At 41.4% G+C, this 22,087-nt stretch overlaps 4 protein-coding genes across 8 annotated transcripts in view; 3 read left to right on the forward strand and 1 right to left on the reverse strand.

Annotated features, from left to right (window-relative positions):
• Positions 1-237: 237 nt before the first annotated feature.
• On the forward strand, positions 238-4,965 carry LOC138635937 (uncharacterized). The gene is made up of 5 exons (XM_069723680.1): positions 238-739; positions 2,453-2,647; positions 3,503-3,650; positions 4,345-4,512; positions 4,623-4,965. The coding sequence occupies exons 1-5, from the start codon at positions 655-657 to the stop codon at positions 4,963-4,965; spliced, it is 939 nt and encodes a 312-aa protein (XP_069579781.1). The 5' UTR covers positions 238-654.
• Positions 4,966-5,814: 849 nt separating this feature from the next.
• LOC138635947 (caspase recruitment domain-containing protein 19-like) lies at positions 5,815-9,905 on the forward strand. Of its 3 annotated transcripts, none has more exons than XM_069723690.1 (6): positions 5,815-5,921; positions 6,448-6,593; positions 6,701-6,857; positions 7,462-7,530; positions 8,753-8,839; positions 8,988-9,905. In XM_069723690.1, exons 1-6 carry the CDS (start codon positions 5,915-5,917, stop codon positions 9,098-9,100), a joined length of 579 nt encoding a protein of 192 aa, XP_069579791.1. In that variant the 5' UTR covers positions 5,815-5,914; the 3' UTR covers positions 9,101-9,905. The 3 variants fall into 3 exon arrangements, with proteins under 3 accessions (XP_069579791.1, XP_069579800.1, XP_069579807.1); XM_069723699.1 differs by having other exon boundaries at positions 5,838-5,921; positions 8,774-8,839; XM_069723706.1 differs by lacking the exon at positions 7,462-7,530 and having other exon boundaries at positions 5,838-5,921; positions 8,774-8,839.
• Positions 9,855-19,806, reverse strand: LOC138635969 (ninjurin-1-like). The gene is made up of 4 exons (XM_069723718.1): positions 19,746-19,806; positions 14,540-14,777; positions 11,978-12,136; positions 9,855-10,484 (listed from the first exon to the last, which is right to left on the reverse strand). The coding sequence occupies exons 1-3, from the start codon at positions 19,779-19,781 to the stop codon at positions 11,994-11,996; spliced, it is 417 nt and encodes a 138-aa protein (XP_069579819.1). The 5' UTR covers positions 19,782-19,806; the 3' UTR covers positions 9,855-10,484; positions 11,978-11,993.
• Positions 19,807-20,222: 416 nt separating this feature from the next.
• LOC138635975 (serine/threonine-protein kinase WNK2) overlaps positions 20,223-22,087 on the forward strand; it is a 42,278-nt gene continuing 40,413 nt past the window's right edge. Inside the window, exons 1-2 of one of the 3 annotated variants that reach the window (XM_069723738.1) lie at positions 20,223-20,841; positions 21,229-22,046. In XM_069723738.1, coding sequence (XP_069579839.1) covers positions 21,399-22,046 — 648 coding nt within the window. In that variant the 5' untranslated portion in view covers positions 20,223-20,841; positions 21,229-21,398. The remainder of the gene's footprint in view (positions 20,842-21,228; positions 22,047-22,087) is intronic. The other 2 variants (XM_069723729.1, XM_069723748.1) reach the window with 2 other exon arrangements.

Consider the following 22,087-nt stretch of genomic DNA (forward strand, 5'->3'; position numbering starts at 1 on the left):
TTGTGTGTGCAGTTTGACTGAAAATGTGTCTAGACCACTACAAACTGTGCATTAATAAACTGAGCAACGCCTCTAATGGCCTCCGATTTCTTAAATATCATATTTACGTCACACCTTGTGCGTGGTTTTTTTTTGTGCACATTTTCAACCCCGTCGGAAGCACCACATCGTGATAGGATCAACAGAACAGCGGTGCGACATCCTGCCCACTAAGAGCAGTTTACTGCTGCTGTAGTTACCTACTCATCACTGTCCCGCTCACCAAGCGCGCGTCTGACACGCAACCTGACCTGATCTAATCCACAAAGTCATTTTTGCTTTAGACGACAAGGTCTTGACCGCTCACTCCATCTCTCCTCGTCCTCTCCAGAGCTCATCCGGTGGCGCGACAGCAGTTACTGCGCGCTGCCCAGACGGGGCATTAAAGTAAGTGAATGTTGCGGTGAGGAGGCATTGTGGGAGGACTCTGTGGATGACAAGCTGCTCACTGGGAGGCAGAGAGGCGAATAAAATCACACGGAGAGGCTCAAGCGCCACACCAGCTAAGAAATCCCGCGTTTTGTTTACCCAGTACCGGGCACAGAGCAGCACCGCTGCGCAGTCTTTACGCACAACCAAGACAGCGGCGTGAGGGGTTGTCTGTCTGCCAGCACCATGTCCGCGGCAACAGCTTCAATAGCAGATGTGTCCAGGACTGACCTTACAAACAAAGAAGACAGCCGCTACCGGAATACCTGGGGTAAGAAAAATTAAATAGAAAATCAAATGGTGTAGTCTGTAATTTAAATTTGAGTCCAACGTGGATGATGTGTGACGGAGAATTGTTTTAGCACTTTTCACTCACTTCTGCTATGAGTTGTGCTTCTTTTTTTAAACACTTGCCACTAAAAAATATTATTGCAACAATGTGTGTGTGTGTGTGTGTGTGTGTGTGTGTGTGTGTGTGTGTGTGTGTGTGTGTGTGTGTGTGTGTGTGTGTGTGTGTGTGTGTGTGAGAGTGTGAGACAAAGATAAAGAAAGACAGAGAGAGTAGGCCTTCCTCCTGTGCAATGTCCTTTAGGGACTTAGTACTTGCTGTGATAGCAGTTTCCTCATAATTGCACGAGGATTAATAGCCTTGGTATGAGCATTGGATAATTGTCTCTATCCCAGTTGTACAAAATTCAGTAATTTATATACCTTTACAAAGTAAGCATGATGTACACGCTGGATTGTTCTATTTCATAGTAAATAGTTGACTCAGAAAAAGAGGAAGTGAAAAGTGGCTTTCAGAAACTCCCGTGCAGGTGCATGGCTGGGCTTCTCACACACACACAGCTACACTCACACGTTACATAAAAGCGATGCTCTCTGCTTATTCGTACTGAAGTGTGTCCTTGTGTTACATAAATGTGAGTATAGTGAGATAATGCTAAGGGCCTTCACAACACTACTTATCCCAGTTTGGTCTGGCCTACTGCAAATTATAAAATTTGTCCCGAAGAGAGAAGATTTGCACCTTTTTCCTCAGTTGCATCTATTCTTTCTTTCTGAAGTCTTTCTTTCTGGATATCTGTCTCTCAAAGAAACTTTTCATATAGTTTGGCACCCTTTGTGGTGATAAAAGTGCACATTTCCTGTCACAATCTTGGATATATTCCTTCCTTTAATAAGATGAAATTCTGGACATTAAATATATCTACGTTACATTCTGTGATTTCAATGCATGATTTAAGTGAAAACCAGGGTTCACTGTATTTAAGTGAAAACCAGACGCAGGTTTTTCTCAGTAAATATGCTGCTTTTGATCATAATTCTATCAGAAATCCCAAAGTTAAATGTCATTGTGTTTATTTGCATTCTAGCAGCTTGTTTTCCCGATGAAGTCATACTGTTATGTTGTAAGCTCATCGTGCAGACTGCTGGTGCACTGAGCTGACACAGTGACAGTCCTCCCTTCCTGGAGGCCTAATATGCAGAGCGCCATGCTGTGCTGTATGATAACCAGTTGTTTAGAACGGCTGCGGATGACTCGTGTGTTTCCACCAAACTTGCTGGGCTTTTGTTTAATGACTTATCACATTTCCTGTCTTGATACGTTCGAATTTGGTGCATCATGGCACCAGGCTGTTACAGGAGGGCTGTGTTTTGTCACGCACCGTTGTGCAGCCCTCAGTGCTGATAGCTGTGGAACGACTGTCCCATTCCCACTGTATCTCATCTGCAGTGCTCCCTTGCTATTTTTTTTTCATACCGTTCATCCTGAAATGTTGTTGTGAAGCTCATGAATTCCGAGTTGTCTATTCATCTCTGTGAATACAAATTTCCTTTGAAGATGCATGAATTAAACATGTTCACAAACTTTGGGTGAACTTTAACTAAGTAATGCATATTTAACTGCAATATAATTCAGTCACAACAACTGTTTGTCAGTCTGATTCCTCAACATCTGACCATCAGCTCTCTCCTTCAGGTCATCCTCAGGCTCAGTGCACACCCATTCCCCTGCCAGCCCTGGGCACCCAAAGGATCGTCCAGGGTAATGGCACTAATGTGGGGACAGTCATTTCCCTTCAGTGCCCAGCAAAACACAAACTGGTAGGCAGTGAGCTGATGTGTGTCATGGACACCAACAGACCCCACTGGGTGGGGGAGACCTATTGTAAACGTGAGTACAAACAGAAAACAGAAACTGAAACATTGAAATGACAGTTCATGTAGAAAGAGTGCCACTTATTAGTTACCTGCTTATAGCCAGGCACATGTCACCTTATGAATTGAATTGCTCGTTTATTTTATCAACACAATATGTGTGTGTGTTTAGATTAAATGTTCCTAGTGCTTTTACTGGGAGAACTGCAGAGGCTGTAGAAACCTCCCCTGAACTGTCTGCCCATTATTCTGAAAAGATGGAATATGCATTGAACATTATGTAATAGGCTTTGTGTCTATGGGCAAAGTTACATGATGATGCACAATATTTGGCTTACAATAGTTATTACTTTAACTTTAACTTTTTAAGTTGTGTAAGAACACACTGGCTGCCTGTGGATATTAAAGGACAATTTCAATGCTTACATAATTAGAGAGGAAATAACTTCCAGCAGGTGCACAGTTAGTCAATCTTTGGTGAGTAAGTGGAAAAAGTGAGAGACGGATATTAATTATATTTCAGAGTCAATCATCATGGGAGAGAAGAAGCTGTCTGATGTGAAACTGGAAGAAATTAAAAATGTAATCTTTATTGTCCTTTCCATTATGAGCTGACAAGTGCACTTTGTTGCAAAATGACTTTTTATTTCTGCCAAGCTCTTCTGGATAATAATAGTGAAAGACTTGTGATATATTTGAGCAGTCCTATGTCTGTAAACCCAAAGTGAGGTGGCATTAGAGTCTGAATAGGAAATGTTGGACACAAATTTTTGCAGCATGATAAATTAAGTTGTCTGATATGCTGAGTGCAGGACATGGAAATAAAGTCAATAAATCAGTCGACTCTCCTCCTCTGTCTGTCACACTCCAGCTCTGTCTCCCTATGAGGACTATGGGTTCCGTGTTGCTGTCCTGGCATCAATTGTAAGCTCCGCCATAATCTTCCTCATGTCTATGGCATTCATCACCTGCTGTTTGCTTGACTGCATCAAAGAGGACAAAAGGAAAAAACAGGAGGGGTGAGTGGAAAAAGCTCAAATTACTACCAGCACAATGCAAAAGTAAAAGTCCTTTAATTAAAATTCAACTGAACTAAATTTTCATTATTGTGTATTATCTGCAAAATTTGCTTAGGGTGATGAAAAATATCAATTACATTACACTATATTACTGGATTGTTTATTCAAATGCATCATTCATAACTAGCAGCTTTGGCCAAGGTGGAGTTATGTTACACATACTGTATGAAATGAGACAGTATTATATATATGAACCATTGGACAATTTGACCTGTTTAGATTAAGACCCAGCATTTATATGGAAACACTGAGAAGTTTAGAGATAAAATGTGTCTTTGATGGAACTACTCATAATGATGTGAAACATAACAAGTGGCCCTGCTAGACACTGTTCTTTTTCAAGGACGACAAACCAAAAAGGCTGGAAGCCACCATTTTCATCTTGACAAATGTATATTATAAGCCATGAATTTTAAATAAAACGACATTATTTCCCACTGAAATGGTGTGAAATAAAAAATATGTAACCCAAGTAAAGTACACCATAGGATACCTCAAAATTTGACTTACTGTAGATACAGTGAGTAAATATACTTTCACTCACTGGAAGTAAGGATTCAGCTCAGTCAGTTTCCTTTGTTGCATTTGCAAACTGAAATACTGACTTGCCATTTTTAATTAATTGTTATACCAGAGAGTCAGATATGTGGCAGTGGGAGGAGCAGGCGCAGCATCAAGAGGACAACAGATCTCGCTACGGTCATATTGGCCGAAACAACAACAACAACAACACCGAGGAGAAGGTGCTTTCTCTGTGGGACACCGGGAACCCAGCCCTGTGTGACAACATGCAATCCTGCAGGTGAGAAGTGGGCTGATTTTTACTTAAATGTTCAAAAAGGGGGAACAAAAACTGAAACTATCCTGTAAATTTACAGAAACATTAAAGAAACATCTCCCTCTCCTCTACAGATGTCAGCAGCAGTATGCCTACGGTCCTGCCGGCATCTACGACCCAACACCTCCGCTTTTTGCTCTTCCAAGACCCAACTATGACCAGCCCTTCTTACCCGGAAACCCAGAATCTGCTCCACCTCAGTACCCCGGACCTCCTCTGTCCTCCTGTCAAACTATGAGCCCGGGCCTGGTCAACATCTCTGCAGAGGGGTCTGGTTTGGTGTGGCAGTACGGAGGGCAGCAGAGCACTTTTTTAGGAGTGAACCCATCAACCACTTCTGAGTCCGGCATGAGGAATATAAACTCACATAGAAATACAAGCCCCAAAGAATTTTCCATAAGGATTATATCAGTGTGAGGACACATTGCACAGGAAGTGAATACAAAACTGTACAAAAGTATGAGCTTGATTGATGAGGACTGCGGGAAGTAATAAGTACGGCAGCATGTCTTTTTGAAATTACTATGTCTGCAGTATGAAGGTTCTATAGACACTGCTCTGACATGTGCCTTTTGCGAACTGTGATGGCATACTGCCCTCTGCCTGAAAAGAGAAGCCATTGCACTTTCAGGACACCAGCCTTGATGTGGATAACACCCCCTGTAGTTCAGAAGTCAAAGGATTTGTTGCTTTGTTGAGGTTAACACTTGTGTTCATTGGGATATATCTCAACTGTAGGCTATAGCTATATATCTATGTATAGTTAACAACACATTGTAAGCAGCTGAGATGGTCTATGAAACTAATTTTCAGGGTAGAAGATAACACTTTTTAGGACAAAAAGAAAAGCTGGAAAACAAAGGCCAATATGTAAATATTAATTTTAAGGAATGTAAATAAATTAAAAAAAACAAAAAAAACTTTTACTAATAATGAGTGAGTGTATTGAAGTGGGAAATGTTCAGTGCACAAATTCATGTACGGTATAAATGCCAAATGTTAACAAGTTAACCCAAATAATATTCATTATCATAATCATAATTATGATTGTTATTATTAATTGACCCACTGTCAGCAGTTATAAATGGAAGAAAGGGAACGAATAAAAGTGATAAATTACATCTCTGTGACTCGGTGTTTGCAACAGAAAGCTTGCCTGCTGCTTTTCCCGGTAATCTGCGTGTCAGTTGAGTTCAATCCACTGCCCGGATGTGTGGTCCTGAGCGCAGTCATGTGGCGGCGCAGCGTAATGCTGATGTAACGGGGCAAACGCAGACCGTCATTCAGGGGAAGACCAGGAAGTTTGACACCGGGGGAGCTTGTCGGTCCTGATGAGGAAGTCCCACGCACCGTTTTGTTTGTCAGTATGACAGGTTTGTGACTGGAGCGTAAGATGTTTTGTGTTCTTGTGGATAACGTGCAGTGATTCCTGCCCAGTGACTTGTCGCTGGTCGCCCGCTGTGCTGCTGCTGCGTGCACAGTTTAAAGTTGAGTCGTTGCTATTGCGATGTTATTAAATAGAAGGATTCATGTAAAGAGGTATTTGGGCGGTAGTTAACAACCGCTAAAAAATTTTTTTTTTTAAACATTATTTTTTGTCCAGTAATGCAGCTTAATTTAAACCAGGAGCTGTTTGACAAGTCTGTTTACACTGTTGCGGACTTGTTAGATGATTTTTCTAAATAACAGAATAAACCTCTTAGTAACTTATTTTCAGAGTTGGGCTGATGCCAAGACCAGCTTTACTGAAAAGACTAGACATAAAGTCTGCAGGTCTTCAGTTAGAGCTCTGTGGCAGGCTCTACATGTGCAGGGTCATAACCTGTCTCTGCAAGCACATGACACTACAAATTAGGGTCCATCTTATCAAACACATTCTCTTTCATCTTTTTCAACCAGACACTGAGGGTTACCATGAGCAGCTCCAGAGTGACGCCCAGTTCCTGTGCTCAGATCAGAGGATGGACACTGAGCTGGTCGACAGACTGGTGCTGCAGCTCAACAGGATCTACCCCCAGATCCTCGAAGACAAGGAGGCCCACAGGGTCACTACAGATCATACGTGGCTCAGACAAAATAAAACAATCCTCTTATTACACTCATCATGTCCTGAATCAGATAGTGATTCAATGCAGCCTGTGTCTCCCTGCAGTTCAGGAACCTGAGCGTGCCCACCAAGGTGCGGTTAGCTGAACTGTTGGAGCACCTGTATGGGAAAGGCGAGGAGGCATGTCACGAGTTCTACCATGCACTTCACATCCACGCAGAGGACATCTACTTCAGCCTGCCCACCAGAGTCAGAAAGAGAGGTAAAAACAGTGAGCAGCGCATCTCAGGCAGTTTATGAGCTGGAGATTGCCAAACAGGTGACAACCCACCATTCCCACAAATTCAGATTTTAAATATATTTTTTTAAATTAGTGAAGAAATGGGTGGAAAAATTTGTGGGAGTTATATCAATATCCAGAAAATGCCAAAAAGATCTGTGCGTGGATTCATCAGTTCATTTTCTTCTAAAACTTCTGTGCGTAATGTTATTAAAGTAATTACACTAATGCATTATCAAGCAGATTTAATCCAAAAATCTAATCTCTGAACACATGTTGTTGTGTCTGTAATAGTTCAGCTATCCTTCAAAGCACCCTTTACTTTTTCTGTCATGTTAAGACATGTAAGGTCTCCTGTTCATGTTTGAAGTGAGATCGCACTGGCAGCTTCCACACAGTCCTATAACGGTGGATCCCCTGCTGGGTAATTTCCCTTTCTCGCTTTATGTTGGCTTATCCTATTTAAGATGCAGCGAGAAGCCAGAGTGCGACCAAGACTGCAGGTCAAGTAGCTGATCTGACATTAGACAGGTTGTTATTTATAGTGTGGGTGTTACCCTTTTAACACTTTTGCTCTCTGTTGCAGAGCTGGCAGATTCGAAATGGAGTAACTATGGTGCAATCCACCAAGAGCGATGTGTGATTAATGACAAAGGTAAATCTGCTCAACATCTCTATGCTAATTACAACTGAGCAATATGTTCTTCATTTAAATCTTTTAGTTTAAAAATATAGACATTTGCGACTTGCATAATATAAAGGATCAGACCTGTGATTTCACAAGTTTTAGCCCAGTTGCTATAATCCAGGGATTCTGTTCAATACAATTTATGAGCTGTTTTTCAGAACATTTGAAAAATGAAAAATATGAAAAAACATGAACATTTAAACTTCCTTTCCATCAGGTCATCATGCTACTGTGAGCAGGAACTAATTTGCTCCCTCTCTGATGCGTTCAGGAACACTTGCACATCTAAGTTTTTGTGATCATATTGTGTATTTAAATTTAATTCCATGACAACAGAGCTCATGCAGTAGATGCATCACGTTCAGTTACTTAATTCTATTGATTTATTTTTGTTGCTTTCCTGTTTTTTTTTAATGTTTCTGCAAATTGACTTTTAATCCTTTACTGGCCTGAACCTAAACCTGTGGCCAGAAAGTAGGAAGACAAAACAAGCGTGATATTCTGGCAGATAGTATGGCCTTAAATCTGTCTTTTGCCTCCGACTGGAGAAGTTTAATTTGGCTACATGTCTGCTAAGGTGTTTCTTTTTATGTAGTTTGTGTGACTGTGTCAGGGTGCCTCTGTACCCCCTCGCTGATCCTCAGATAAACCCTTAAGCCCAACTAAGCTTTGTTCTTCAGCAAACGTAGTTGTCTGCTCAACCTTTTAACCCCGAGCTTCAGAATGTGGGCCCCACAGCTCTGTGCTGCCCCACCATTCATCATCCCATTAGACGCAGGGCTCTGGCTTTGTGGGTCAGTTAAGCTCACATGTACAGCAGCTTCCTCTGTCCTGCATTCCTTTGAACAGTCAGGGGTGCATTCACTGGGTCCGACCCGTATGTCAGCAAGGAAATAGATCATCAGTGATGTGGTGAAAAAGACTGACTCTCAATCATTAATCGTACAAAGATATTAGGGCTTGTTTAAATTTTAAACAATATGACACAGGGCAGCTTTGAAATCTTGACTCTTGCCTCACTATGTACCAGTGTACTTATCAGTTTAACTTTGATGTGTAGTTTTTTAGTTTGTATAATTTATTAGTTAGACACCGACCCACTTAGGACATTTAGTACACCCACCTAATGATCAGATATTCAAATGCTTATTGGTTATATTGATCAAATAGTCACTAATGAGAACTTTAGATATTTTCCTTCCTTCTATAGGACCGATGTTCTTCCTGAGCTGTTTAAGTTTTGTAGCTGGGATTGCAATTCTCTACTATTACGGAGGTGAGTAATACAGAATGATTGAGAAGCTAATTTGTTTTCGCGCAATTGAAATTATACTTTTGAATATCAAGACTCTGTTCATGTTTATATTTTAAAAAAAAAAAGATATTTCTTAAAACTTTTTTTTTTTATCCCATTTTCTACACAGAGGGTGAGACATTGAGATGTACTGGAGGGTTTCTTCACTGCTCTGCAGCTAGACTTAGTAAAGATGCAAAAGATGTTTTAATTTCCTATGTAGAGGTTGGAAAACAGAAATAATGAGGCCATTAAGGTACTGCAATGTTTCAGAAGTAGCCCTGTGAGAAGAACAAGCCATGAAATTTGCCTCTGTGCTGTGCCAAACCAATTTAAACTTGCAGAGCTCTCACATTTTTTTAAATTGCACATATTAAAGTACTAATTAAAATATACAAGTACATGTTTTTAATCCCTGGCAACTGAAATGGAGATGACTCTTACAAATTGCCAGAACTGACACCTCTTAAAATGAAAAGAAATATATAATGTTCTCCCACAGTACCTGTAGGTTTGAGTCACTCCTGGATTTCTTGCATATACTAAATCAGTTTTACTTTTTTCATCTCAAATTGAAACATACTAATAATAAAATGTAGCTCCACACCCACTGAGCTATTTCCAGTTACTCCAGGTTAAGTCAGTTCTCATTTGGTGTCGCCCAAAAAATGTTTAAGTTGTAAGATAGAAGAAAACCAAAGGAAAGAAGAGAGAGGGAGATCAAGTGCAGTTTGTACTCGCCATCACTGTGCTGAGAAGAGGTCTATTCAGGGAACCCAAGTGAAAACACCTGTGTGGGTAGACTGTTGGCGATCACACTTTACAACGCAGTTTCTCAACTGCACAATAGATATTTTCAGCATTTTAACCCACTCCGAGTGCCTTCTAATACTGTAATGAATTAACTGTTAAAATCTACTGACTAAAGTGCACTATGTTCAACTTTTGCTCAAATAAAACACACAAAAATGAACACCACCATGTATTGCATCTTATTTTTAGTTTAGAGTGACAATGAATTGACAAAAATATTAATAGAAATCTGTATACAATTAAGAATCATAAATACTGTACCATCATATAGTTACAAAGGGAAATTCACAGTAATGAACCGTACAGTGATGAGCTTTTCCAGGTTTGTGTCTGGCACGGTTTAATCTGCTACCAGAGCAAGTTATTAGCCTGCACTATCATTGTGAAATGAAGATGATGTCAAAGCATTTATGTCATTATTTGAGCAGTAACAATAAATACACTAGATGGCACTGCTCCCTCACTCCGTACACCAAACAAGTAAACAAGGATGATGGGAAATGCTCTGATGTGCTATTAACAATCACAATCAGAAGCAGGAGACAGTCCTCATTAATGAATAATGACAATCAAATGTATTGAATGAATAAAGTTAATTTGATTAAATGCTACATTAAGTTCTGTTTATGACTCGTGCGCAGGACGGATGGATTTCATATTCACTTGTAACACTTTCTGTGTCTCATCATAAATAATCTGGAGGAAAATGGCTGCATCAGAGATTGCGTATACATTACAGCTGTGGAAGAGAGCGCAGGTGTTGGGTCTCGTGAGATTTGCTGCAGTGAGCGGCACTTTTCTGCCTCGGTCGTCCCTGCAAAGAGAAAGCAACAGATGAGAGAGGGGAGTGAGAGAGTGAGGCAGGATGGGGAGGTGTTAAAGGGGGTTGGAAATGTCACCAGAGGGATTGTTCAGTTTGAATACTGGCATCCACATTCCCACAAGAGAGCTATTAATAGTCACGCTTCACAAGAACTAAAACTCCTCGTTGATCATCCTCTGATGTCCAACACCGGCAGAGTCAGTTTGTTTAACTTCAAGAAAGGGGATGGAGCCAGGAACAGTCGGAGCCAGAGATATACATTATGTATATAAATCAGTCCTCAGATCTGCCCTGAGTGGAGCTGTATGTATCATCAATCTGGCTCTCGGCTCATCTGGCTGTTTCCACGGTTACCAGTGATAGTTGTGGAGGAGGAAAAGGATAAGATTGTGACGCTGGTTTGTCATCTGAAAGGTGCTTTGTCATAATCGCATTGAATAAATTATAGATATGAGCATGAATATTATTCAGGTATATCGCTGATAATCCAATGAAACAGTCTCAAACTGCTTTTATATTCTTGTGTTAAGCCACTGATGTGTATAGGATGAGCATTAGTTCGGCCTCTAATTGGGGTTTCAGTGACACTGCTGAAACACAGTCTAATTAAGGCTTCCATTTTAACAAGCAGTTGTGCTGGGGTCTGTGCTGTGTTGACTCTGACTCACCAGCTGCTGCTGCTGGTTCAGAGAACCACAGACAGTCCAGCTTTGCTCACAGCAGACAGATTCATGGCACAACCGAGCATTGCTATAATTGAATGTTAGGCATGACCCCTGTGGTTGGAGACAGATGTGTCGGTGAGGTTAAAGCTGCGGAACGGGGTCAGAGCTTTGAGGCAGATGAGGCCTACCCTGCTCTGCATACATGTGCACAACAAACCCGTCAACCTTCCTGGCCCGAGCTGTCTGGAAAAAGAGCATGTCATCATGCTCAAACGTCACCAGTGATATAAAAGATTTAAGTGTGTTCAGGTTTGTGGTTGTGCATCTGTGCGTGTGGCTCGGGGGTCACTGTCAGACAGCAAAGGAGAAAGACAGTGTGTAGTCACGTGTGCCTGATTGCTCTTGTTTTCACTTTCCTGTTTGTCCACCAGGAACAAATGTTGTGTTGTTTGTATACCAGACCTCTTTGCCACTATGGCTGTTTCTCTCTTGTTCATTGTTTTTTCTCTGAGCCTGCAGCAGTGCAGGACAATGATTTTCTGGTAAATGAGCAGCAATTGGATTCTTGTTTTGAGTTGTTTTCTGGTGGAAATTTCTCCGAGAGCCTGGAGAGGTCAGTGTGTTTGTAGGTCAGGTAGGGAATTGGAAACGTCAGGTCAGAAAAGAGGAGGACCAAAAACATGCTGAATACACAGATGTTTTTAGGAGCAAACTGCACAGTAAGGCATGGGAGAAAATACCTGTTTGAATAGTGAGAGGGAAGGAGTGAAAGAGGGCGGCAACAAAAAAATATGAGTTTAGCAAAAATGGAAAGAATACCTGCTTGTGTTCTTGCTCAGTTGCTGCGGTTTGGTCGGTGGACTCCAAAGGCTGTGATGAAGATGTTGACCACCACGATGAGGAAAACCAGGCCTGTGGACAAGTTTTCCATAAAGTTCAGCCTCCAGTGTTTTTGCTCATCATTCAGGTTCCATCGAACTGTAGACAACAGCAAGAAACACAATTTCACACACACACACACACACACACACACACACACACACACACACACACACACACACACACACACACACACACACACACACACACACACACACACACACTCAGTGAACGTCTAATCAAAAAATAGCAGTGGACTTTATTCAGGTACTCAAGCCAACTCATGATGACAAGCAGATTTACGGTCAACCACAAATCTATATATACTTAATTCTGGGTTCAGAGATATGTCTAAGACTGAGCCCACAAAAATACAAAGTACAACATAAATAATTTTGACAACAGCATATCATGAATAAACAAGTAATATTATTTAGTCTTTTTATTAACGTAAGGCAAAAAACAAACCTATGTCAATTCAAGACATGATAGTAATAAAAGTAATGACATATTTATGGGTTTTTTTTGTTGATAAAAAGTGTTCTGAATACAATTTCATACTTCCTGAATTACTAATTTAAGGTGTCCCTTAAGGTGTGAGTTGAGCGAAGTAAGTTTGCAAACACATATAAATACATTAAAAAAAATGTATGAAAATATAACACCACTTAATTGATGAACTGCATTTGTTAAGAAAATGTTGGAAACATTACTCAGAGGCTTGGTTCAAAATCAAACACATCGGACATTTATTCTTGCAAGAAGGAGCAAATGCATGCACCCTCAAAGAGAGGTGTCCAGCATTGCTCCTAGATCTCCTCCGTAGGGCAGCTTTTATACAGTGTGACAAACAGTTGACAGTCGCCCCCATTCCCTTTGTATCTGCTTTCGTATGGTAATACTGAGTTGATTGTAGGTCACAAGATAAGGACACAGGTGAGTCGTCAATTAGATGCGGAAAGTAAAACAAAAGGAATCACTTGCAAATAAGACAGAAAACAAGAGACTTTTCGGAGCCTGCTTGACAAGAGACTTTCTGGAGCCACAATGCAAACAAGAGGAAGAGACAAATCTTTTTTTCCGTCAGAAAATATTTTTTTTCTGAACATACTTGTTATTTTTAGGCATCAGTCAATAATGTCACACAGGCAAAGAAAACAAGCATTAGATGCAAAGCAAACAGAGAACAATACAGGGGAAGGATATAACTGATCGAGGGAAGCTCGTATTTCCTATAAAACACTGCTTTATTTCAGTTGTGCTATGTTAACACCTTGAACTAAACATGACACCAAAATAAGTAGTCCACATTGTGGCAATGACAGAACAATGTTGTCATCTTCATTATCAGAAAGACTGGACTGTGAATAAGGTTCAAATTAATGTGAAATCTGTGTCTGTGTGCGTGCGCGTGTGCGTGTGTGTGTGAGGTGTCCAGTAGCTGTGACTCTACAGGTACATGTTATGGGTACATGGGTGGATGTGTGTAATTGTGGGCGATTAACAAAGGTTAAACGGTGTAAGGCCCCCTGTCTGGCTGTGTGTGTATCTAATCTGCGTGGGTGGGGGCTGGAGTGTGGTTGTAGGGGGGCAGTATGTAGGCCGCTCACATCACACACCACTGGTTCCATTAGATAGAGCTGGATCCATGGGAGAGGGGAGGGGGTATTTGAGGGACAGAGAGGGCTGTGGGGTTCAGAACAATCAAAGAAAATGAAGGTAGAGAAATGAAAAGAATGACAAGAATGAGATGTGTTTGATATTCTGGCTGAGACAGGGGAGGCTTTTAATGGATGTTGGAGTCAGAAGATTTGGTGGATGAAGGTGGTCAAAGGGGAAATTAATAATCTGTATTGACTTCACATGCTGGCCACCTTTCTGACACTTGATACCTTAAAATGCACAGCAAATCTTATAGTTGATTACGCCTGCTTTTATTAATTACTATTAATAATAGTTTTGACCATTTTTGTAACAGAGCAAATCAACAAACTGATATTTGGTTTTAGAAAACAAAGCAGGGAGGAAAATAAATAAGAAATTCATCTGGCTGTTCCCTTAAACACTTGATTTATAATTGATTATTTTTAGATTATTACACTCATACATATATATTCAGAAATGGGGGAGGTAGCATACACAATGACAAACCTTTTACACACAAAAACAGTCGAAAATTGAAATCACCTCCCTCAACTCCCACTAGTGCTGACAGCAGCATTAAAACCTATTGAACTTTGACCTGGTGTCAGACCTGGTTGCCTTGGTTACAGCTAGAATCCAGTTGGTAATGGGTTGTTTGTCAGGAGTCGGTGGACTTGACATTGGTGAGGGGGTTGCACCGTGGGGAAAAAAATGTGGCATTAATTAGGCTTCAATCTTGCTGAAGGACAGAGCAGAGTCGATGAAACATGAATGGCAAGTGAAGGTTGAGAGATGTAAAGCTTGCCAGACAACAAAAGACTCCTCTGGTGTACCAAAAGGTTTTGTTTATTTTCTCACCTATGAAGATAAGCAGGACCCCAACTATAACCTGCAGACAGAGAGAGATGCTGATTAGGGTGATGGTGGGAGCGTAAAAGAAGAAGTTTGGCCCCTGCTCCAGCACCGCCTTCAGCTGGGAGGCATTGGCCATCAGCAGAGCCACATCCAGCATGCTCTCAGCCACACTCTTCTTATTGGCATAGTAGTTCATGTTCAAAGCGGCCGGGCTGTTGGGTCGAGCATCTGGATGGGTGGCCTGGGGAGAGAAGAAGAAAGTAATTGGCACAGAGATAATGTTTATGACTTGGGGATATTGCCTGAAAGAAGAATGCCTGGAATTATTCGGAAAGACATGCTCTGTACTGCGCTTTCTTCTCCCAACACAGCAACAAGGCTGCATGTTGATGAGACTAGCAGTCATTTTGTGCTTCCTGTGCACTGATTGTGAAGATCTGTTTATCATTTTGACCTGATTAGCACAACAGGCAGCCATTACAGAAGAGTGACCTCTGAAATCCATTAACACAGCAAAGAGTAAAACCCATTAAAACATAGTAAACATGGTCAGCATGTGCTGTTTGTGCTTATGGTTTCAAATGATCACATTCAGTCTGCACATTTTCTTGTTCTTTGTTAGTGTCAGATGTCAGTGAGCTCTGAGCATACAGCATTATTCTGTTTCTGGGATCCAAAACTGCACTCTTAGCCCTCTATTCCAGTATTTGTTGACTTTTCAAAACAAAGCTGTGATGACTGTCTCGTGTTTGTAGTGTAGAAGGATACTGTGACTTTTCACTTATATCCTGTTCATATCCCATTCTCTTGAAGCTTGATTACTCAGTTAGGTACAAAAAGGAACTGAGTAAAACTCCAATTCTACAACCCATTGATTTTTATGTGGGCAGTGATTATGTAACACAAGATTAGCTGGGTTTTCTGTATGTGGTCACTCTGTCTCATATTTCACTTCATGATAAACAAGAAATAACTCTCATTTTAAATTATGAAAATACATCTTCACTGTTACAACTGCTTTTGAATAAACATCTACTCTGACCTAGTGTTCAGCGATGCCTGGAAACCCGAGCCCACTCACTGAAGATCCAGTGGTGTCAAGGCCAAAACCTGAATGCTACAACTCTCTGTGAACATGAAATAATCAGCAGTCTCTTCCAGAACACAGAAACCTTCCCATTTTTTCTCAAAACACCCCCCTGCAGCTGCGGAGAGCATAGTTTGTGCAAGATTAGCCAAATCCCACAGAGCTGTTACAAACTGTCTCCCCCCTGCTCCAGGGATGAAGACAAAGAGAGAGAAAAGAAGGGCTACACCCTCTAATTTGCTACATGGGTAGGGTACAGCTGAATTACAATGTCTTTACGAGATTCACAACAATACATTTTTGGGTTGGAGCTAAAAACTAGTAGTCTGGTTGCAATAATTATTTTGATGAGGTTTTTTTTTCCAATCCTGGGATAACTACCTGACAGGCAATGTTTAATTCCCTTAATAAGCCGTTGCTTTTTAGTACATGGATTACACGTGTCACTGGCCAAGTCCTTCATCTGGCATTGTACCTGTCAGTTTAGATTTTAGATTCGAGTCACAATGTCCCGTGTCACGACTCAAAGGAGGAATTCAAACATGTTTTAGGGGAAACAGGTTTTGAAGCACAAACATGTCATTCCACTCCAAAGTAGTGGGATCTGGTGTCGTGTCCTTGTGACTGTGATTTGTGCCACAAATGTCACACTGTCATGACGTGTCGGGGTCAGCCATTCAGCTCTGAAACACTGACACAGACTTTTCAGAGGCAGCCCTTTATCCCCGAGTCAACACACCACAGCGAGATAATGCTTGTTGTGAGATCGCAGGTTGAAAACAGGGAGTCACCATGTCTAGAAACAGAGCAGATGAATTTCCTCCTAAGATTATCAGCAAATCTGAAGAAGTATTTTTGAGCCATAGTTTAGTATGGTATATAGACCAAGATTAAAGGTTTTCTTTACTCAGTCCACATTTTTTTTGTCAGAATTAATCCTGTTGTCTACTCGTATCATATGGCTGAGAACATAGGATAACTAATGACTGCAGAGACATGTAGAACAAAAAGATAGTGTATATAGGCCATGGTATGTCATACTATGCCTGTGGGGAGAAAAAAAATACATGTTGCAAAACCCCATATTAGCCATACACACCTGATCCAGGTTTTTTACTTGAAGAAGAAAAAAAGGAAGACAACCACATTTGCTTATATGTAAACATTTTAGTTTCCCAGAGAAACAGAACACTTGTCAGTCACCCAGCAATTCCACATCTATTGTTATCCAAAAAGAATGAAAGGTTCTCGTTAAGTCGATCGCTCTGTCCTGGTTCTATGTTTCAAATGCTTATTTTTGTGATGAATTATTCACACTGCATGTCTTGTCTGAATTAGACTCAGGGGACACACCGAGGTGAGAGACGGAGATGGTGATGTGAGATGGGAGGGAAGACGGTGAGAGATAGAAAAAGTTGTTTGAATCTGTACTAACTCTCAGTTAGACATCACAGAGGAATAACAGATCGAGTCAAGTAATAATATTTAACATATCCTGCTTACTGCAGAATCAGATCAGGTGTGACTAATATTACAGTGTATGGGTATGAGAAAGGAAACAGGATATCGAATCATTTATTTATATAGGACCTCTTAAAAGGATTAATGTCAATCACAGGGCTATATTGAGAAATTAAGATGCATTTAAATAAGCAGAATTAATTGGAAATAAAATAAGCAATAAAATTGATAAATAAAAACCTTAAACCACAAATACAGCCACCCTGCTCCAAAATATTCCTTTTAATTCATAAAGAAAATGTAAAGGTGCAGAAAAATAATCTATAACAGATAATATTGGCAATTATAGTCACAATACCATTATACTGAGTTAAACTGAGGACATTTTAGCACTTAAAAGGTAAATTAAAGAGAAAATCTTAGGTTAATTTTGCCAGGATTATAAAATGAAGCGGAGGAACTGGGCTGAAAAACAAATAAAAGAGTGTTTCTTTACATCCAGTGTCCTTTTAATCATGAGTGAATGAAGTTGTATCCAGTGATAGTCATCTGTATGCTTGCTCAATAACTAGGTACAGTGCAATGGGCTATCTGCTTTGCTTTCTACAACTCTGACAAGGCTGCAGTTTTTTAATTCCTGAGATTGAACCCAGAACTTAAACCTAATATTGTGTACGCTGACTCAAAATTTTGGCTGACTTCCAAACAAAAGGAATGAACTCATTCAACTTGTACACCTAATCCTAAACTTTTCCCACGTCGTCAAACTAACTGATTACAGTAAGCTAAATACCTGCATGTCAGTTACTGAACAAGTGCACCACGACTGTCGCTTTGTACCATTAAGCTCTGCATCTGACATGGAGAAAGCTCTTCTCATCAACAATGTAAGACCCTTAAGACATGGTGAGACCCATCAATTATTATAACTCTGTAACTTCATGGGTGTGTTTCCTTTTCCTTTTTTTTTTTTTCTTTTTCTCATACATAAGCACTTCTTTGCTTTCCATCCATCATGTCCTATCAGCAGCATCTCCTCTCTCCCTCACCTCAAACTCTGGCCCTTCCCCAGATGAGGATCGACCGAACTGTAAATCTAATTTCCATGATTCTCTGTAGAGCTTTTAGTTTTACAGCCTTACACAGTGCAAAGCAAACATAGCTGTTTCAGAGAGCGCGGTCAATCCAGCCATGGCACTTAGGGAATGAAACGCTTTCTTATTCTAGAGGAAGCTGCATTTTAAAACTTCTGATTATCAAAAAAGAAAAGAACCAAGAACCCAGAACCTGACTGAGCTACAGTGCTGTGCTGAACTCTGACACACATTGGTCTTAGATTTCAGTGTATCAAAGGCACAGATATTAAAAGCTTGCGGGAAGTCTGCATATAAAATCATCATTCCACAAAACAACCATGGATTGACTCCATCCTTATTGATTCGCTCTGGTGGGAGACAAATTGTAAAGGAGATCAATTTCCCATTTTATCGAGCGTAACGGGTTTTACATTTTAAATCTGTTGGCTGAGCTGTGATAGTCACAGGGAAGTATCTCCAGGCTGCCAGGGTCTCTCTTCCTCCTTCTTTGTTCCTCAATCACACACAAACACACACACATTTATCTGAAATTAAATGGTGCTATTAAGACAGCGACTGAGGAGATGACAGAGTGAAGTCCATTTCCCTGCCCCTGTAAAACTGGATGCTGCACACTGGGTATAGACACCATGTATTATAATTACTTGTGAAATGTCATCTTCACTGGCCACATGAACCATAATAAACACTCTGTAAAATTGTCCTGCAACAATCTAGTCGTGGCATGAAGAAGGATACCATTATGTAAAAGTAAAACTGTGTGATTGTGTGTCTGTTTTGTGTGTGCATTTAGGCCAGTGAAGTGGAAACAAAGGGAGGGCATTCATTATTTATAAAGTCACTCAGGTGCCAACAATACTTCACTCTTGGAACAGACTGTCATCTGACCCAGCATGCCCGCAACCGACATGGTAATCTCTGATTAAATGTTTGTGTGTGTTGACTTGTCTCCGTGTAGCAATTCGTCACATTCTGCATCACTTCTTTCTACTCTGCAATGTTTGCATAGTCTTCACCTTTCATGTAGACGGTGTGGAATATGAGAAGAGGCCCGAAAGTGGCATGAAAATGCAGAAACCACAAGGTGTGGATACTTTAATATGTTCATTTTACATTAAAATAGAACAACCCCTGCAAACCCTGGTGGTGTACACGAAGGCAAATCAACACCTCTCTCAACAAATATTATAAGCACAGCTATATTGATTACATTACTGCTGAACTGAATTCATGTATATTTCCTTTTAGTACACATCCATGTGTCCATTTCCAAGTGATTGTTTGGCACTTGTTAGATTTCCCTGTTGTTAAGTATCCATAATCCCTACTGGACTACTTTATTTTCACATTCTCCACTCCATTGAATGGCTGTTTGGAAGAAGCCAGGAATGAGAACCTCATGTTAAACAGAGCACAATTGCATCCAGGATATAGCCCTTCATTTATTGCAGTATTGAGCTGTGCAACTATTAAGACCAAGCCATACCGCTTCCAAAATTGGCTTATGATGGCACAAAGCAGGATTTAGCTGTTTCCTTCAAGAAAATGGTTTCAAATATCTTACCTCGGTCCAACTTCCCCTGTTGCTGCTGCTCGTCATTCTCCCATGCGTGTATGGCTGCTGCACTTCAAGCTGCAGGCTGCAGCTCTGGGAAATTGAGCTGCAAAGTTGGAAGAGAGGACCTGCAAGCATATACCCTGCTTGACAGAGCATCAGATGCACATAGTTTTTTGTTTTTTTTTCTATCACGCTGACACAACAACAGTATTTTTGATATTTGCAGAACATTTTCTTCCACAGCAAACTGTAGGAAGAAAAGACACGTGATTGACTGATGCTGTAAAGGTCGTGAGCGAAATTTTAAAGATGATTTTTTGCAAGGAATAAACGTTTAATTGCTTTCTGGCATTGACTGTAATTAGTCGTGTCGTGTCCGATATGTGTCACTGTGCGTGTACTGGGCAGTAAAGGTATGATGAGTAGGCTTTCTGTGGAGTCCCACAGTGCCGCGTGATTGGACGGTGCCTCCAGTCGTTACCAGGGGCGTGGAGCCAAGCGAACTGAATGGGAAACACATTGGCGTGCTTCACCGGCGTTTTAACCTAACGGTGAGAGACGATGACGAGCGAAAACAGCTGTCCGTGTAAGTTAATTGCCGAGGGGACTGAACGGAAACTAAAAATTGCCGTGTCGTTTTATTGAACTACACGCTCCGCAATACAGCGGCCACGACGGAAGAAGAAGAAGAAGAAGAAGAAGAAGAAGAGGCGACTCGACTCGAATCGAATCGGGAGCTACAGCCGAAGAAGAGAGGGATGCGAGGACTTGAAAGGAGATAAATACAACATATTCGTCCTAATTTTTCACCTCGGGATGGAGTCCGTGTTCAGTTAGTCGAACACGGATTTGTGTGCGGCCGGCGGGGTACCTCGTGTACGTGGAAATGCGGGTGAAATGCAGATAGGGCGTTTTTAAAGTCCACCTTTTGTCGCGGACAGCCGGCTAACGTTAGCGAGGTTTCTCCGATCCTGGACCCGGCAGGTCCGCCCGGGCTGGGTGTCATCGCCAGCGTGAGTTTATCCGTGGCTGTTTGATCGTTTTTTTCCTCGCTTTTATTATTATTATTATTATTATTATTTTTTTTTTTTCTTAGAGCAAGGTAAGTCGTGTCTCATTTGTATTTGAATGTAGCGTCAATGCGAGTGTTTCAAGACTAAATGTATGTTTTCTGTGAGTGCTGAGGGGTAATTTAGCGCAAACAAACGCTGACTTGTTCTGAATTGTCAAACTTAACTTGTGTCGCCACAGCCGGCTTGCTAGTTCCCCGTTCACCTGGACGACGACGGCTTCTGCAAACAATGTGTTTTAACTCACGGGCTTGTCTTTTCATCGGATCGCTTTTTTTAAATGTTTTTTTTTTTTATTGACACCAACTAACTTCATCTCAGGAGTTACTAGCTCGCTTAAAGGCAAAATATAGCTCCAGTGTATACATCGGAGATTGTTGGATTTTGTTTCATTTAACTGGCAACCTTTCTTTTTGCAGCTCTCATCTCGGATGAATTCTCGTCTGTCATCCATCCCAGTGCTGCTGAGGGCCTCTGCTGGCCAACTGCGTCACCGAGTGGGTGCTGCAGGTATTCATCCGTAAATCTGGGAAGTCTAGCCATGGCACGAATGACCTGGAAACCAAAGTGACTAAAGTCTTAAATCAACATGGAGCCGGAGTCTAATTCAAACTCTGTGGCCCACCCGGAGGCGAAAAATCCAACTGTACCCAACTCTCAGTGTGAACCGGCCGTAAATATGCATGAGGCCATGGCTGATGGAAATGTCAACCTTGTGGATTCAGTGGCGAGAGGTGGGAGTGACCCCAGTGCATACCCTTCCTCCAGCTATCAGAGGAATGTGCATCAGAGGTTCATCAGGAGGAGCCTGTGGTTTTCCGAAACAGATGAGCAGGCCTTTGAAGCACCGGAGTGCGATAACAGGAGTAAGATCCTAAACATAAACCTGCGAACAATAGTGGACAGGACGCGGGGGGCTAGTTGTGGGGTACAGGAAGGTTCCAGCACTGAAAGTCAAGCTGGGCAAAAAGACAGTGCAACAGAGAGCGCCAGTGCCGATGAGGACAAGGAGAAAAGTGGAGCCGTGTTAAATGTTACATGCAGTGACGGTGGTAAAGCTGCTATCAAGGCAGCCAGTGAGGAGAACGAGGAGGAGGCGGAGATGAAAGCGGTCTCCACGTCTCCCGGAGGAAGGTTCCTCAAATTTGACATCGAGTTGGGGAGAGGGTCCTTCAAGACGGTCTACAAAGGCTTGGATACTGAGACCTGGGTGGAGGTGGCCTGGTGTGAGCTGCAGGTAAAGTAATACAATTGTCTGTCTCTGTTACACCCAAGCTC

The sequence above is a fragment of the Brachyistius frenatus genome, unplaced genomic scaffold (assembly GCF_029030835.1).
Source record: "Brachyistius frenatus isolate BFR_SWC_R1_liver_20210118 unplaced genomic scaffold, ASM2903083v1 Contig_6, whole genome shotgun sequence".
Lineage (NCBI taxonomy): Eukaryota > Metazoa > Chordata > Actinopteri > Embiotocidae > Brachyistius > Brachyistius frenatus.

What these genes read in the sequence shown, in the direction of transcription:
- LOC138635947 (XM_069723690.1), top strand. An exon ending in AAGACAAGGAGGCCCACAGG is followed by an intron (nt 6,594 to 6,700) that starts GTCACTACAGAT and finishes GTCTCCCTGCAG; the next exon opens with TTCAGGAACCTGAGCGTGCC. An exon ending in ATGTGTGATTAATGACAAAG is followed by an intron (nt 7,531 to 8,752) that starts GTAAATCTGCTC and finishes TGAGAACTTTAG; the next exon opens with ATATTTTCCTTCCTTCTATA.
- LOC138635969 (XM_069723718.1), bottom strand. Translation starts at nt 19,781, where the DNA reads ATGACGAGCAGCAGCAACAGGGGAAGTTGGACCGAG. An exon ending in ACAGGGGAAGTTGGACCGAG is followed by an intron (nt 14,778 to 19,745) that starts GTAAGATATTTG and finishes TTCTCTCCCCAG; the next exon opens with GCCACCCATCCAGATGCTCG. An exon ending in GGTCCTGCTTATCTTCATAG is followed by an intron (nt 12,137 to 14,539) that starts GTGAGAAAATAA and finishes TGTTGTCTACAG; the next exon opens with TTCGATGGAACCTGAATGAT.
- LOC138635937 (XM_069723680.1), top strand. Translation starts at nt 655, where the DNA reads ATGTCCGCGGCAACAGCTTCAATAGCAGATGTGTCCAGGACTGACCTT. An exon ending in AAAAGGAAAAAACAGGAGGG is followed by an intron (nt 3,651 to 4,344) that starts GTGAGTGGAAAA and finishes TTGTTATACCAG; the next exon opens with AGAGTCAGATATGTGGCAGT. An exon ending in GACAACATGCAATCCTGCAG is followed by an intron (nt 4,513 to 4,622) that starts GTGAGAAGTGGG and finishes TCTCCTCTACAG; the next exon opens with ATGTCAGCAGCAGTATGCCT.